Genomic DNA, 13,298 nt, shown 5'->3' with positions numbered 1-13,298 from the left:
ATGATTTCAAAGTTTTGCTGACATTGGTCGCAAACTCGCAATCACATAACCAATTGATTATGCTGATAAGGTGATGTATTATGTAATTTCCTCAAGTTACAAGTTTGTACTATTTTTCTTTTATTCAGATAAATTTAACGTGAATATCCCATATCTTCGCATTGTATGTTAGTCGTATTGTAATATCCTTTAACAATTATGGCTTTGAATTGCCAGGGATGAGGTTATATTGTTATTAAATTATGAGTAAAGTCGCAATTTTTATGAATTTTGGATAAGAATCTACGGCAAAATTTCAAGAGGAGACAGTGTATCCTCACCTCCTTTGCTTCAGACTTTTGTATGATATCAATATAAGTAGATTTGATTTCTATACATTTAGCACAAAATAGATATAAAATGACAAAGAAACTTCCAAATATAATTATGCATTCAAAAATAGTTATACGTATACTAATCGCACAGTACAATACACTAATCATATTACTTGAAATAGGCTTGTCATTCAATAAGAAATCAAATTATTACAAAGAAATGTACGAGACCGCCATCTTAAGAGAAAACTTGATTTTGATGGCGACCTGTGAAAAGAATGCATATAAAAATGGTCAACTATGAATCTCACTCTATCCCTGTTTTGGAGTATCATGAACCCCCCCCCCCCCCCTCCCCCCCCCCCCCCGTTAAGAAATTCGAGAGAACATGGAAACTTTTCAATTTTTTTTAAATATTCTTTACAACACATAACTTTCCTGGGAGGCTCTTGTAAAAAAAAAAGAGTACAAGAACATTGAAATCGAGTTGATGTTTGATGCATTTATAATACGTCATTATTTTCATAACGAACAAACAGACGCGTCATCGAGATATCCTGGTTTGAGACATTTTTTCCTCAATGGCACAATAAATCTAAGCCACTGGACTATTACAGTTTTAAATGCTTAGCGTAGCAAACTCGTCAACCCTCTTGCCGCTGAAATTGATCATCCCATTTTTTTTTCTCGCTCTCTTGCTGTATACCTGTGTATACAGTATAAGTCATTAGTTCAGCGTACAAGTGCACGACCGCCACCATATTCATTATGAGCATATAAACATTTTTGCATTCATCCCTATCATCATCATCATCATCATCATCACCATGGTGATTACTATCACCATAGTAACGATTAATGATTAATCTTAAATTCCAAGAGATCTTTACTTGCATTCAGAACAGTTTATCTATCACAAGGTTATGTACTGTTTAAGAAACATATACCGATATGAATCGCTGTACAAGCAAATGAGTTAAATTTCAGCTTTTCTCTCCTCTAAAAAAAAGAAAACAAAACAAAACAAAAACAAAAATTCAATCTTATTTCACAAGGCATGTGATAAAGGTAGTTCAATCACGGCACAAGTCTTGACCTTTGACTCGACGTATGGTCACAAGCAATATTTCGCTTATCTAGTCTATATCATAGGAGCAGGTTTATGCGTGGTCGCATGTGCCTTGATTACCATTATGGCATTCTAAGCAGTGTATTTTTTGTTTGTTTTTGTTTTGTTTTTGTTTTTCCAGTTTAACGTTCTCAGAACAATTATCCTAAAATACCATTTGATAATGCAGCACAGTCGTCGGTTGTTGTGAGAGATAGATACTGTTAATTATTGTGAGTACATAGATAGATAGATAGATAGATAGATAGATAGATAGATAGATAGATAGACAGACAGATAGATAGATAGATAGATAGATAGATAGATAGATATAGATAGATAGATAACTAGATAGATAGACAGATAGATAGATACTAGTAGATAGATAGATAGATAGATAGATAGATAGATAAAGAGAGAGAGAGAGAGAGAGAGAGAGAGAGAGAGAGAAAGTGGGTATTGATTGGGGAGGGGAGGGAAGAGTTAAAGAGGATTAAGCACGATTTCAGCAGAAACTTGAGTCGCCGGATCGCGCCGTTTCGATGTCGCAGATCATATTCTGTCTGCACGAGGCATCACAGGGTGACCGACCCTCCCACAGACGGTGGAAGTACCTACAGGAAATATATACAGTATAGTATTAGGAATCTTGATTATGTATGTGTGTCTGCCTGTATATATGTGTGTATGTATGTCTGCTTATTGTGTGTATGTATGTATACATGCATGATTATATACATACATATTATATTCATGCATTGTAAATATTATTTACATTTAAAAACATATACGATATATACGCTTATATTTATCATCAAGATACCTGAAATATATAAAGAGGGCAATGCATTTATAGTGATAGTATAGCTCTCTTAGCTTTTGCTTCACTACCCACTATGACTACTATGCAATCCTAACACTGACTATAATACCACTTTTGATCATGGTAGTATACACGTATACTGGTGATCACTGGTGATTGAAAGTTGATTCAGTTTAAGTGGTTTTACATTGTTTTTGAGATGTATTTATGTGATTGAGGACGAGGAAGAGACAAAAAATTATAGGGTGATGATGTGAGATGTTTATGTGATTGAGAATGATGAAAAGACAAGTAGAGGGTGCGATGGCTGCTGACAGAAAATGAAAAGAATGAGACTTAACTGAGAAGTCTGGAAAATAAAGAATGCGTGAGCAGAGGCTGAAGTGGCATGGGAGAAAATAAACTGACGAATTTGAAACGGCCTTGGAATAGGGAACGTAAGAAAGAAAAAAAAATGAATAAGTAGAGGTTGAGATATGTGGTAACAAAGGGATGAAAGTAAAAATGTTTGGAAATTTTATTACCTAGTTCTTAATCACTATTTTTTACTCTTGCAAGATACCTTACCTTTTAAATTGTCTTTATAAGTATCATTATTTCACAGTCATTTAACAACTTCATTAAAACCTGAAATCTGATAAAAAATGAACAAAAATTCATTCCATATGAAAAGATACATTGTTGTATGTGTATACCGATGGTAAAGGATGATAATTGTATTCCTAGTATATATATATATATATATATATATATATATATATATATATATATGTGTGTGTGTGTGTGTGTGTGTGTGTGTGTGTGTGTGTGTGTGTGTGTGTGTGTGAGTGTGTTTGATATCAAGTAGAACGTGCACTGAAGTAAAATATGTTGCGAACAGAGGAAACATTTAAAGCAACAATGATTATGCCCACGGTATTGAATGATTACCTCATAATGACATCGAGACACATTAGGATCATCATCTCTGCGCTCTATATTCCTCACATAATTTATTTAACAGTTTAACGGATACATTGTCTCGGTTTGGGATAAGATTCTGTATACTTTTCACATTATACGATCAATCACACAATCGCTTTGAGCGCCACGATACTGTGCAAAGAATAATTAGAACCAGTACCAGATCAGATTCTCCTGCTGCAATATGCAACGGATGCCAACATTACAGCGGTATCCTATCACTCTTACTACAGTACTGTAGAAGAGACGAATTTAAACTTGTCATGCTTGTTGTCATGTCTATATAGCAGAACAGCATGGCGACTTACGCGTAATACTGGTCGAACACGGTTTCGTTCTTCTTCATTTCCTCCACGACACGCCCCCATTCGCTGGGCTGGAGTGACGTCATATTGAAAGCTTTCTGAAAAAGAGAGAAGAGAAAAAGGCGGGGGACGGCAAATTGCCAACTGATCACTGTCAAGTGATGTGCACCCAGTCTTTTTTCTGTCTTTTTTTTTTACCATGACCAAAAACATAACCGATACTCTCGGCTTGCGAGTGAAGCAAAACCGAATCTTGAAATATGTGCCTATTAAAAATCGAATTACCGAATCCTCTCTATAAACATGTCGTGTAAGTGAAGTAAATAATTTTATCTCACCTTAGCCGTGTACTCCAGTCGCCATGTTGGTTTATCCGTTAGGTTGGCTTCAGTGAGATTCAAATAATAGTTATCGTGGTCGAGAACAGCCTGAAAATAAAATGAGAACATTGAGAAAGGTCTAAACTTAACCCTTTAAAGACTATGTGTAAATTTTGGAAAACATGTGTAAGCTGAATTATAATGTCTTCTCTTTTTTTTTGCAATTAGTCGTCACATAATATACTATTCTACATGTTAATTGTTATACAATAACTAAGATCGAACCTCATGAAAATTAAGATGAGGGAGAGGGAGAGACATTTTATACCCAGGAAGACTTGGTGTAGTTTCCGTCTATAGTGTAAACTCGGTAACCCGGATTTTGAGTGTCCGGTGTTATGGCTCCTGCCACGTAGACGACGTTGATTGGTTGACGATTCGTGACGTTGTCGTAGTAAATCTTGAACTGGTCTTTGTGGGTGTGTCCAAAAAACTGTCCAGTTATGGTACTCGCATATCTGAAGATAGGAAGAAAGAACGCTCTCGGGTCAAGTGGCAGTTGGTTAACTCTTTATGTGCCATGGTGTCAACCCCCCGTGGGCAACGTAGTCATGCTTTTGGGAAACATTCTGTTTTTCAAATCTGTGTAACTTTTATAGGGTGTTTCTATTCTTGATATGAAATGATGGAAATTGTAGAGAAAATGCCGAACTTTGCTTTGATGCAAATCATTTTATGAAAAAAAAAATCTACGATTGTTTTTCTTTCAAATGACCAGTAGCTACATTTTTGTAGAGTCGTGACTTTTGCACGGGAACAAGTGACAGAAACATACAATTCACTCGTCTATCAAGTAGGAAATACTGCTTATGATATTCAATCACGACATAAAATTCAAGCTACATGTGACAGGAATGGAATCGCCAGAAACGTTTTTATTGTACTGTGACATTAATGACAATTTATCGATCGGTTTGGGCAGGTTTGCGCATTTGAGCAAAATATATTGTGAACTTGGCACGCCGTCGACAGAGTTGGGCGTGCGAACATGGTAAATAAAGAGTTAAATAGTAATGTATTATGATCACATCATGAGATCTCAGAGATAGTTTAGGAGTATTAACACGTGTACCTCAGAGTTTTTAAACTGGAAACGTTGTTTCAAGGTGCCTGTAATTTGTCAAATGGATTGGTATTTTTATAACGATCTAATGCTACAATCTACCGGTGTTCATTGACATACAGAACAATGGTGAAAACATTATTATTTATATACACAAAAACAGAGAAAGGAAATAGCACCGCTTGACGATGAGCTCGTAGTTCTTGCTCCAGACCGCGAGGTTCTGACTCGGAGGGATGTGGCCTAGTATGTGTACCTTCTCCTTCGCCGTCTCGGCGGCTTGCAGGACGGAGACTAGCCACTGGAGCTGAGCGTCGGGATCGGTGGCGTTGATTCGCAGCCACCTGAGTGGAGGAAAGTCATGGTACGAACAAATGGTAATGGTACGAACAAATGACTTTACTTGGTATAGGTTGACAAGTCGGCTTGCTGACTCAGGATTTTAACAAATAATGAATGTGTATTTCAATTGTAAAAAAGTTTATATTTTTAACTGCATTCAAAAGCAACGCCCAAGATGTGATTCCAGCTGTACATGAGCAATCTCCATGGGCTAAAAAAAACCCCACCAACAACAAACATTTAATATAACCGCATCAAGGCAATTATCAAACCGACTCCCGCTCCATTATGTCAAGTCTGCTCTGACATATGATGTGTTTGATTACAATGATATATTAACAATTCTTAGCTGTGACATGCAAAGTCAATGTATGAGAATGATAGGAAGAGTCTCTTAGTTGATGCAAGAGATCAATTTGGTGAGATAGATTACCACTGATCTATCAATCCTACGATTTTTGAAATATTAGATGCAGTGTGATTAATAGCGCGCTGGAGCTGTCTTTCAAATATTTCTGATTTACCTTGATAAAGTCGTAATATTCGTCAAGCGATGAAAGCAATCATAACTTTGTCAATATGATAACATATTGCCGTTAGGCTGTCCATATTGTCATTGAAAGCAAACGGGCAGAAGATGAACTGAAGAAGACCGTTAGACCAATGCTTCAATAAAAAAGCACGTCCAATCACTCGATGGGAAAGAAAAGCTAACGACTGCTACGTTAGTGCCGATGTTATAGTCTATTCGCACTGCACAAAAATAATTTCACTAATAGTAATTACAGGCCCCGTCAAAAGTTGTTCCGCCTAATAATGCTTTTATTATCCTGGCGTTTCATTCTTTGGATTTTGGCATCAAATTATATCATATAGGCCTATTTTCCAATTCAGCACTTCAGTCGCTGATTCCTTAGCGAAATGATCGGAGCTTATTGAAGCAGACGTTTTGAGGTACAATAGTTACTTTAAAAAGGGGGCGGGGGTCGGAATAAAGATTTGAATTTTGACCTGATTAACCTATGTTGTATAACCCCTAACCTTTCACATATGTCATGTATTAATTCTCACCAGTTTTGAGTGTTTCCTGCGTTAGCATTTAGCGAAACCACGCGGAACCCAGGATAGACCAGGACGTCGTAGTAACCACCCCTGAAAAAAAAAAAACACACAAAAGTCACAGTATGCGTTAAATGTCTCATGAGGTCAAAGTTTGCATGCATATTTATTTCCTTTTTTTCATGTCGGGTGTCTCTTTTTGATTACTGCCAAATGTATACACTTTGGTGGAATAAAAAGTACACTGAATTTGCAAAACATTCAGTAAATGTCCGTCAGTCATGCTTAATGGAAGGCAGTATAGAGATTTAGTTTGAACTTTTTGTTGTATATGTATGAAAGTCTTACCGTAGCATTGTCTCTTTGGCACTCTTGGGCAGCCAACCGGATTTCTCGATCCATGAACTGACGCACGCCTCATATAACCACTTCTCTGATTGGTCACCGGTGATGAACTCAGGTGGGAAACTTTGGAAAAGGATACAATTTTTTTTAATTCACTTGGCTCGTTCTTGATGACTAGGCATGTGCCAAATATGACCTGAATTACTTCGTGTGTGCATCATTGATCTTGCCATAACCGCTATAGATGTCAAATGTGTACATCATCGTACATTTTGTCATGAGAACCAACACGTAAAGAAACAAAATAGTGAAAGACAAAAGACAAAAAAGATTTTTTTTAAATAAAATCAATACTTAACTTCTCTTCATTTCGATCGCACCTAAAAATAAAAAAAGTTTGCTCTTTAAGCAATTGTGTTTAGTGTGTCGATCCACAAAATAATGATTTCAACAACTTAAGACTGATGTGTTTATGATCCATAAACTTAGCAGTTGTAAATTTATCTGCGATCCTGGCAGATCCATGAGAAAGCTCTTGACTAAAATCAGTACAACAGACAATGTCGGCAATAATGTTGACGGAAATTTTTAAGTTGCAACTATTTACAAAACATTGCTTGTTTACATGACGTCATATTACCAATTACCTGTTCACAGGTGCGCTCTCGTGGTTTCCAAGCGTGGGATAAACTTTGACCCCCGGGAAGTACTTCATGAGGAGGTCGGTTACCATGTCGAGAATCTTGAGCTGGTCGCTGCGAGTTTGGTTCCACACGTTGTGAGCTGGGAGATCCCCTGTCATGTAGATGAAGTCAACCTGAAAAGAAATACTAACCGGTAACAGGATGACAGTAATAGTGGTCATGCGTTCTTGCTAAAACGTATAAGCGTTATGGTTTGCATCAACATTAGTAGGGCAGATATGTAACAAAATTTGGTCGAGATGCTCACATCCGGCGGAAATTATGAAATTTTTGCATATAGGGGTATTTTGTGACGCTGATTTCAAATATTGCCGGATCCAAGAGATCTGACCACGGGGTCGGCCGCCATTTTGAATTCCAATATGGCCGCCATCACAAAACAAATTTAAAGATCCCTATCTTCAGTTCTGAATGACCTGTAGCACCAACATTTGGTACATATGAGCGTTTTGACATATTGAATTTGATGACAGATTGATTTGAAGTGTTGAAACAAACATCGAATGGCCGCCATTTTGAATTCCAATATGGCCGCCTCGACGAAATATTTAAAATCCCTATCTCGATTTCTAAGTGGTGCGTGACGCTGAAATTAGGTGTAAACAAGTATTTTAACATACTGAGTTAAATATTAACTAATGTGATGTGTCTGACAAACGCAATGCCTGCTACTTTGAATTCCAATGTGGCTACGAAGACAAACACCACAAATAACATTCACGAGCATGTCAAAAAGTGGAGCAAAAAGGAAGCATAATGCACCTTTCACTGACGTCACAATGTAAATACAGCAGCGCGCACTCAATCAGTTACAAACGCGCGCTCAATCAGGTAGCCTAATTTACAAACCCGAGATAGAGATTTTCAATACTCCAACATGGCAACTAAGTATAACAATTCAAATTGGCTGCCGTGCAGCTTGTCAGACATATCAAATAAGTCTGTTATTGAAGTCATCATATCACCATGCTTTTATGTATCAAATTCCAATAGCTTATGTCATTCAAAACTGAAGATAGGGATCTTTGACGGCGGCCATATTGGAATTCAAAATGGTGGCTGACCCCGTGGCCAGATCTCTTGGATCCGGCAATTTTTGAAATCAGCGCCCCAAAATCCCCCTATATGCAAAATTTCATTCTTTCCGCCGGATGTGAGCATCTTTTTCACATATCTGCCCCACTACATCGTAGTATAGTACAGTGGTAAATCTATCAAGTAATACGACATCATATCAATGACGACGAAGATGACGAAGGTGACGATGATGATGGTGATGATGATGAGGATGATGATGGTGATGATGATGAGGAGGAGGAGGAAGATATAGCTTGATGATAATGATGATGATGATGACCCGTGTCTTAGTAAAAGAAATACATAGATAACACTTATGAAATTGTATTTGACGATGACGATAGTAATGATTAGAATGTATTGTGATGATGGTGACGGTGAGAACTTTACGGAAAGAAGTGTAATTATAAGAAATATGTAATTGTATTTGATGATAATGATGAGGAGGAGGAGGGGAAGAGGAAAATGATGAAAAGAGGAGAAAAAAAGAGGAAGAAAAGAAACAGTGGTGTCATAGCAACGGAAGGATGATGGGAGCTTATACACTTTCATCAGAATGGACCGTAACAGTATGATGATTACATGCAATAACCTATGATCTTGCCGACAGTCAGTATGACAACTTGTTTGAGTTTTTATAACGTAGGCTGTCGTACGAATCTCCCTACTTATTAGAATCCTCCTTACCTTTTGTGTTTTGGCAATGTTCTCAAGGGTGTTTTTCATGAGATCTAGCGACACGTCACAGGTTCGAAAGTCTCCCCACTTTCCAGCGCCTTTCGTCCCTGGAGCTTTAGAAAGAAGAAAGATGATGAAGATGCAGAAGAAAAGGGAAAGATGAAGAATTAGATGAATGACAGAATATGGTGATGGTGATGATGATGGTGATGATGACGATGATGATGATGATGATGATGATGATGATGATGATTTTGAGGAAGGAGGAGGAAGAGGAGGAGTGGAAGAAGAAGATGACAGAGAAAAGGAGAGGACAGAAGAGGACGAGACTTCCTATTACTTCCGTTACCATGGTTGCGGAATATACGGAAACATCTCACCGTTGATGATGATACTTGATGCAGCAACTTTTCCGTAGTGTTATCGTCATTTGATTAAAGCCTTAATAACCATGCAAGTGGTCTGACTAGTTATGTCATTTATAGGGGTTTGAATAATCCATTAGAATGCAATAAATTGTTATCGAGGGCCCAAAGATTTCTAGAAATATAACACCTTCTGCAGGAAATAAGAAGTATCCAGAATACGTGACGTTGTGTAATCAATTATAATGAGATGAGAGAATAGATAGGATCACAAAAAGCGCGCTTATCCTTTGGTTGTCTGCCAGCTCTTTGCTTACCCGGTGGTCCGTCGTTAGACCGACAGCAGAGCGGCTCCCCGCACTCGGCATTGGACCCGGGCTCGTACATGAGATCGATGTGGAGGTCACTGATGTGTAGCACGCGTAATGTCGGAGAGCCGGGCTGGCCATGGGGGAAACAAAAACGTAAAAATTATGAGTAACAAGATCGCGTATTTCAGAAATACATGAGACAGACGTTATGAGGAGGGACGTATGGTCCAGAAACCGGTAAATGACATTTTGGATATTGTGACAAACAGTTTTAAAGATTTGGTACATGCTCAGCTTACTTGTTAGTTACGTCGATGTAGGGTAAATTGTCAATCAGTTTTAATTAAAACAACTCGATGCAAGATTTTCATCGGTTTGAAAAAAAAAATCCTTATCGTAATCATCATCATCATCGTCATCGTCAACAGCAAGAACAGAAAACCTCCCTTCGATACCTGGGGCGGCTGCACTGGAGTCATATGAGGTTTCGGAATGTTGGGGAACGTCACGTTCCAGTCGGAGTTGTAATCGTAGGGGATGGCGCATGATGGACCGAGCAGCGTCCCGCAGACCTGGTCTGGACTGAGGTAGTGGAGCGTGGCGACGTCGATGACCTCGTCCTACAGAAAAAAAAAGAGAGGAAACGATCAGTCCTAATGCATTTTGTAGTGTTCAAGGTTCGAATACAGAATGATGCCCTTAATGCAGCAAAGTCTTGTTGAGAATGCATGTACATGTATTACAAATAACTATAGCTGTAGGTCTTTTTTATATGGCGCATGGCGAACCGCAAACGTGGTCATAGTGACTGACGATCATGCAATGGCACGTTTTTCAACTCAAAGACGTTTTAGCAATGAGATCAAATGATATATATAACTGAGTTTACAATATACATTTCAATTTACAAAAACTGTCCAGAATTTGATCCATGAATTTGATGCAATTTCTGATGATGGGCAGGATGGGAAGAGTTTCGTAAATCACCGGGGGAAAGGGTCAATCCAAAATTTAGCCCAAAGAGTTATTCACAGTTGTTTAAACGAAAATATGAAAAGAAGATTATTACAAAAGAATAGAATGATTAATTTGTTTTCTACGGTGATATACAGTATAATTATGACTCGTAACAAAATGAGGCTTGAAATGAATTTTGTTGTATAATATTTCCTTATACAAGCAGGCCCACTCGCTCACATTTTTTTTCCTTCTCATGGGCCTTAGCCCTTTTCTCCAGAAGTGGAAACAAAAAATGATATCTTATTCCATTCATCATCAGCCACGTGAGTAACATATGTTATCTGAGATTAGAAGTATATTCCACTTTCAAAATTCACATACAAACGAGAAAAGAAACCCTCACGTATCAAATTCAACACCCCCTTCACCATGTGTTCACAGAGTATTATATCCACCTTAAACTCTCTCACAACCAGGTCACAAACGCGGTCGTCCTCGATCTGTAGTGTCTTGCACACCTCGGCGGCGATTTCGACGATGAGGTCACGCGACTCGTCCGTCTGGATGAGATCGTCAACGGCCTTCATGAGCTCCTTGCAGGCGTCGCACTCGATGTCGGCCCCGATGCCCAAGCTCGGATCGCGTATGATGTCGTTCCTAGGCGGAAGGATATTGCGCAGAGGAATGAGTCATGTCATATTATAGGTATGATTTCATTTATGTATGAAAAATGTGATTCTTACCAAGATGACATTATCTGCAGTTTTAATTAAGGAAAGGTTGTGTCACCCCAGGGTATGTAAGGATATCTTATTTGGAACTTTGCTAAGGATAATGGCATCTATTTATTCATTTATTTATTTATTTATTTATTTATTTATTTATTTATTTATTTATTTATTTATTTATTTATTTATTTGTTTGTTTGTGCATTTGTTTATTCATTCATTTATTTATTTATTTATTCATTTATTTATTTATTCCGTTTTATTTTCACAGGGTAGCCCTTGTATTCAACTTGATAGTGGTCATTTTATTATTTCTTACGCTGTGGCATTGATGGTACGCTAAAAAGTAGAATGATAGGCTGAAAATGAAAAAGCGCCAGTTAGTACACAGCGGCATACCTTTTTTTTCTTAAAAGTTTCCTTTTTGGCGGAGTGCTGTTTTCGGAGTTAAGTAACAACGTCAAAATGTCCATCTACAATTATTTCTTATAGCGTAACATCATCATCATCTTCTTCTTCTTCTCGTCGTCGTCGTCGTCCTCCTCCTCCTTCTTTTTCCTTCTCCTTTCTTCTTCGATCAGAATGGTATTTACCCCAGGGTTGATAAGGTGATCATTGTTAGGAATACAAGGGTCTCAAAACGTGTTGCGTTTGTGTGATTATCCATTTTCTTATTTACAGTCGTCCTTTCTTTTGTTTTGTTGTGTGTTTTTAGTTGTGACATAGCGGCGTGAGGGAGAGGAGAGAGGCTATACTTACATCATTTTGACGTACGGGGCTGGCGTCCGAGTAGCTGCGGCACGGCTGTAGGACACCAGAAATGGCGCCAACTTGTAAGCCAGGGTCGATCTCGTCTGCTCGTCGAGAACGTATTCTCCCTTCGTTTTGACGTCAGCTGACGTTACCGGTTTGCAGGTCGCAATCACGACACAGAAAAACAAAGCTGCGAGTGCTGCTAGACGTTTGGTGGAAAATGTCGCCATCATTTTACCCGGTTCTGCAATATACAGCTTCAGGATCTAGAAACAAAAAGTGGACAGTTCAGAAGTTTTGACTTGTTTGGAGTATGATTATTTTCTTTATCACACATTGGCCAATACACACGTGTCTTTGCTTCCTCTCATTATTCAATTTGAAAGACACAAACACACGCACACACACACACACACACACACACACACACACACACACACAGTCTCTCTCTCCTCTCAGCTGTTACAGGTTACTGTTATTGGTATTCAACTGTTTTTCAAGTGGTCTCTTACTGGTATTGCACTGGTCTCTTATTGGTATTCAACTGGTTTGTAACTGATCTCTTACTGGTTTTTAACTGGTCTCTTGTTAGTATTCATTTAGTTTTCAACTGGTTTGTCACTGGTATTGTACTGGTCTCTTACTGATATCTAACTGATTTGTAACTGGTCTGTTACTGAAATTGGTTTCTCACTGATATGCAACTTGGTCTCTTACTGGTTTTTAACTGGTCTCTTACTGGTTTGCAACTGTTCTCTTGCTGGTTTACAACTGGTCTCTTACTGGATTTCAAATGGTCTCTTACCGGTATTCAACTAGTTTTCAACTGATCTGTCAATGGTATTGTACTGGTCTCTTATAGGTATTTGACTGATTTGTAACTGGTCTGTTACTGAAATTGTACTGGTCTCTCACTGGTAAGCAATTTGTTCTCTTACTGTTTTCCAATTGATCTCGTACTGGTCTGCAACTGGTCCCTTAGTGGTATTCAACTTGTCTCTTACTGGTTTCCAACTGGTC

General features: G+C 38.2%; 1 protein-coding gene across 1 annotated transcript; it reads right to left on the bottom strand.

Moving 5' to 3' along the window:
* Window positions 1–1,927: 1,927 nt before the first annotated feature.
* LOC139735576 (sphingomyelin phosphodiesterase-like) lies at window positions 1,928–12,508 on the bottom strand. The gene is made up of 13 exons (XM_071646333.1): window positions 12,285–12,508; window positions 11,253–11,454; window positions 10,293–10,457; window positions 9,844–9,967; window positions 9,171–9,274; window positions 7,350–7,519; window positions 6,706–6,825; window positions 6,370–6,450; window positions 5,136–5,300; window positions 4,162–4,351; window positions 3,852–3,941; window positions 3,517–3,611; window positions 1,928–2,036 (listed from the first exon to the last, which is right to left on the bottom strand). Exons 1-13 carry the CDS (start codon window positions 12,506–12,508, stop codon window positions 1,928–1,930), a joined length of 1,839 nt encoding a protein of 612 aa, XP_071502434.1.
* Window positions 12,509–13,298: the final 790 nt, after the last annotated feature.

Source organism: Diadema antillarum, unplaced genomic scaffold, assembly GCF_040938485.1.
Source record: "Diadema antillarum isolate AM-2024a unplaced genomic scaffold, OU_Dant_1.0 seq00000586_RagTag, whole genome shotgun sequence".
Taxonomy (NCBI): Eukaryota; Metazoa; Echinodermata; class Echinoidea; order Diadematoida; family Diadematidae; genus Diadema; species Diadema antillarum.
The sequence above is the reverse complement of the archived record's forward strand: the minus strand, read 5'-3'. Positions and strand labels throughout refer to the sequence as shown.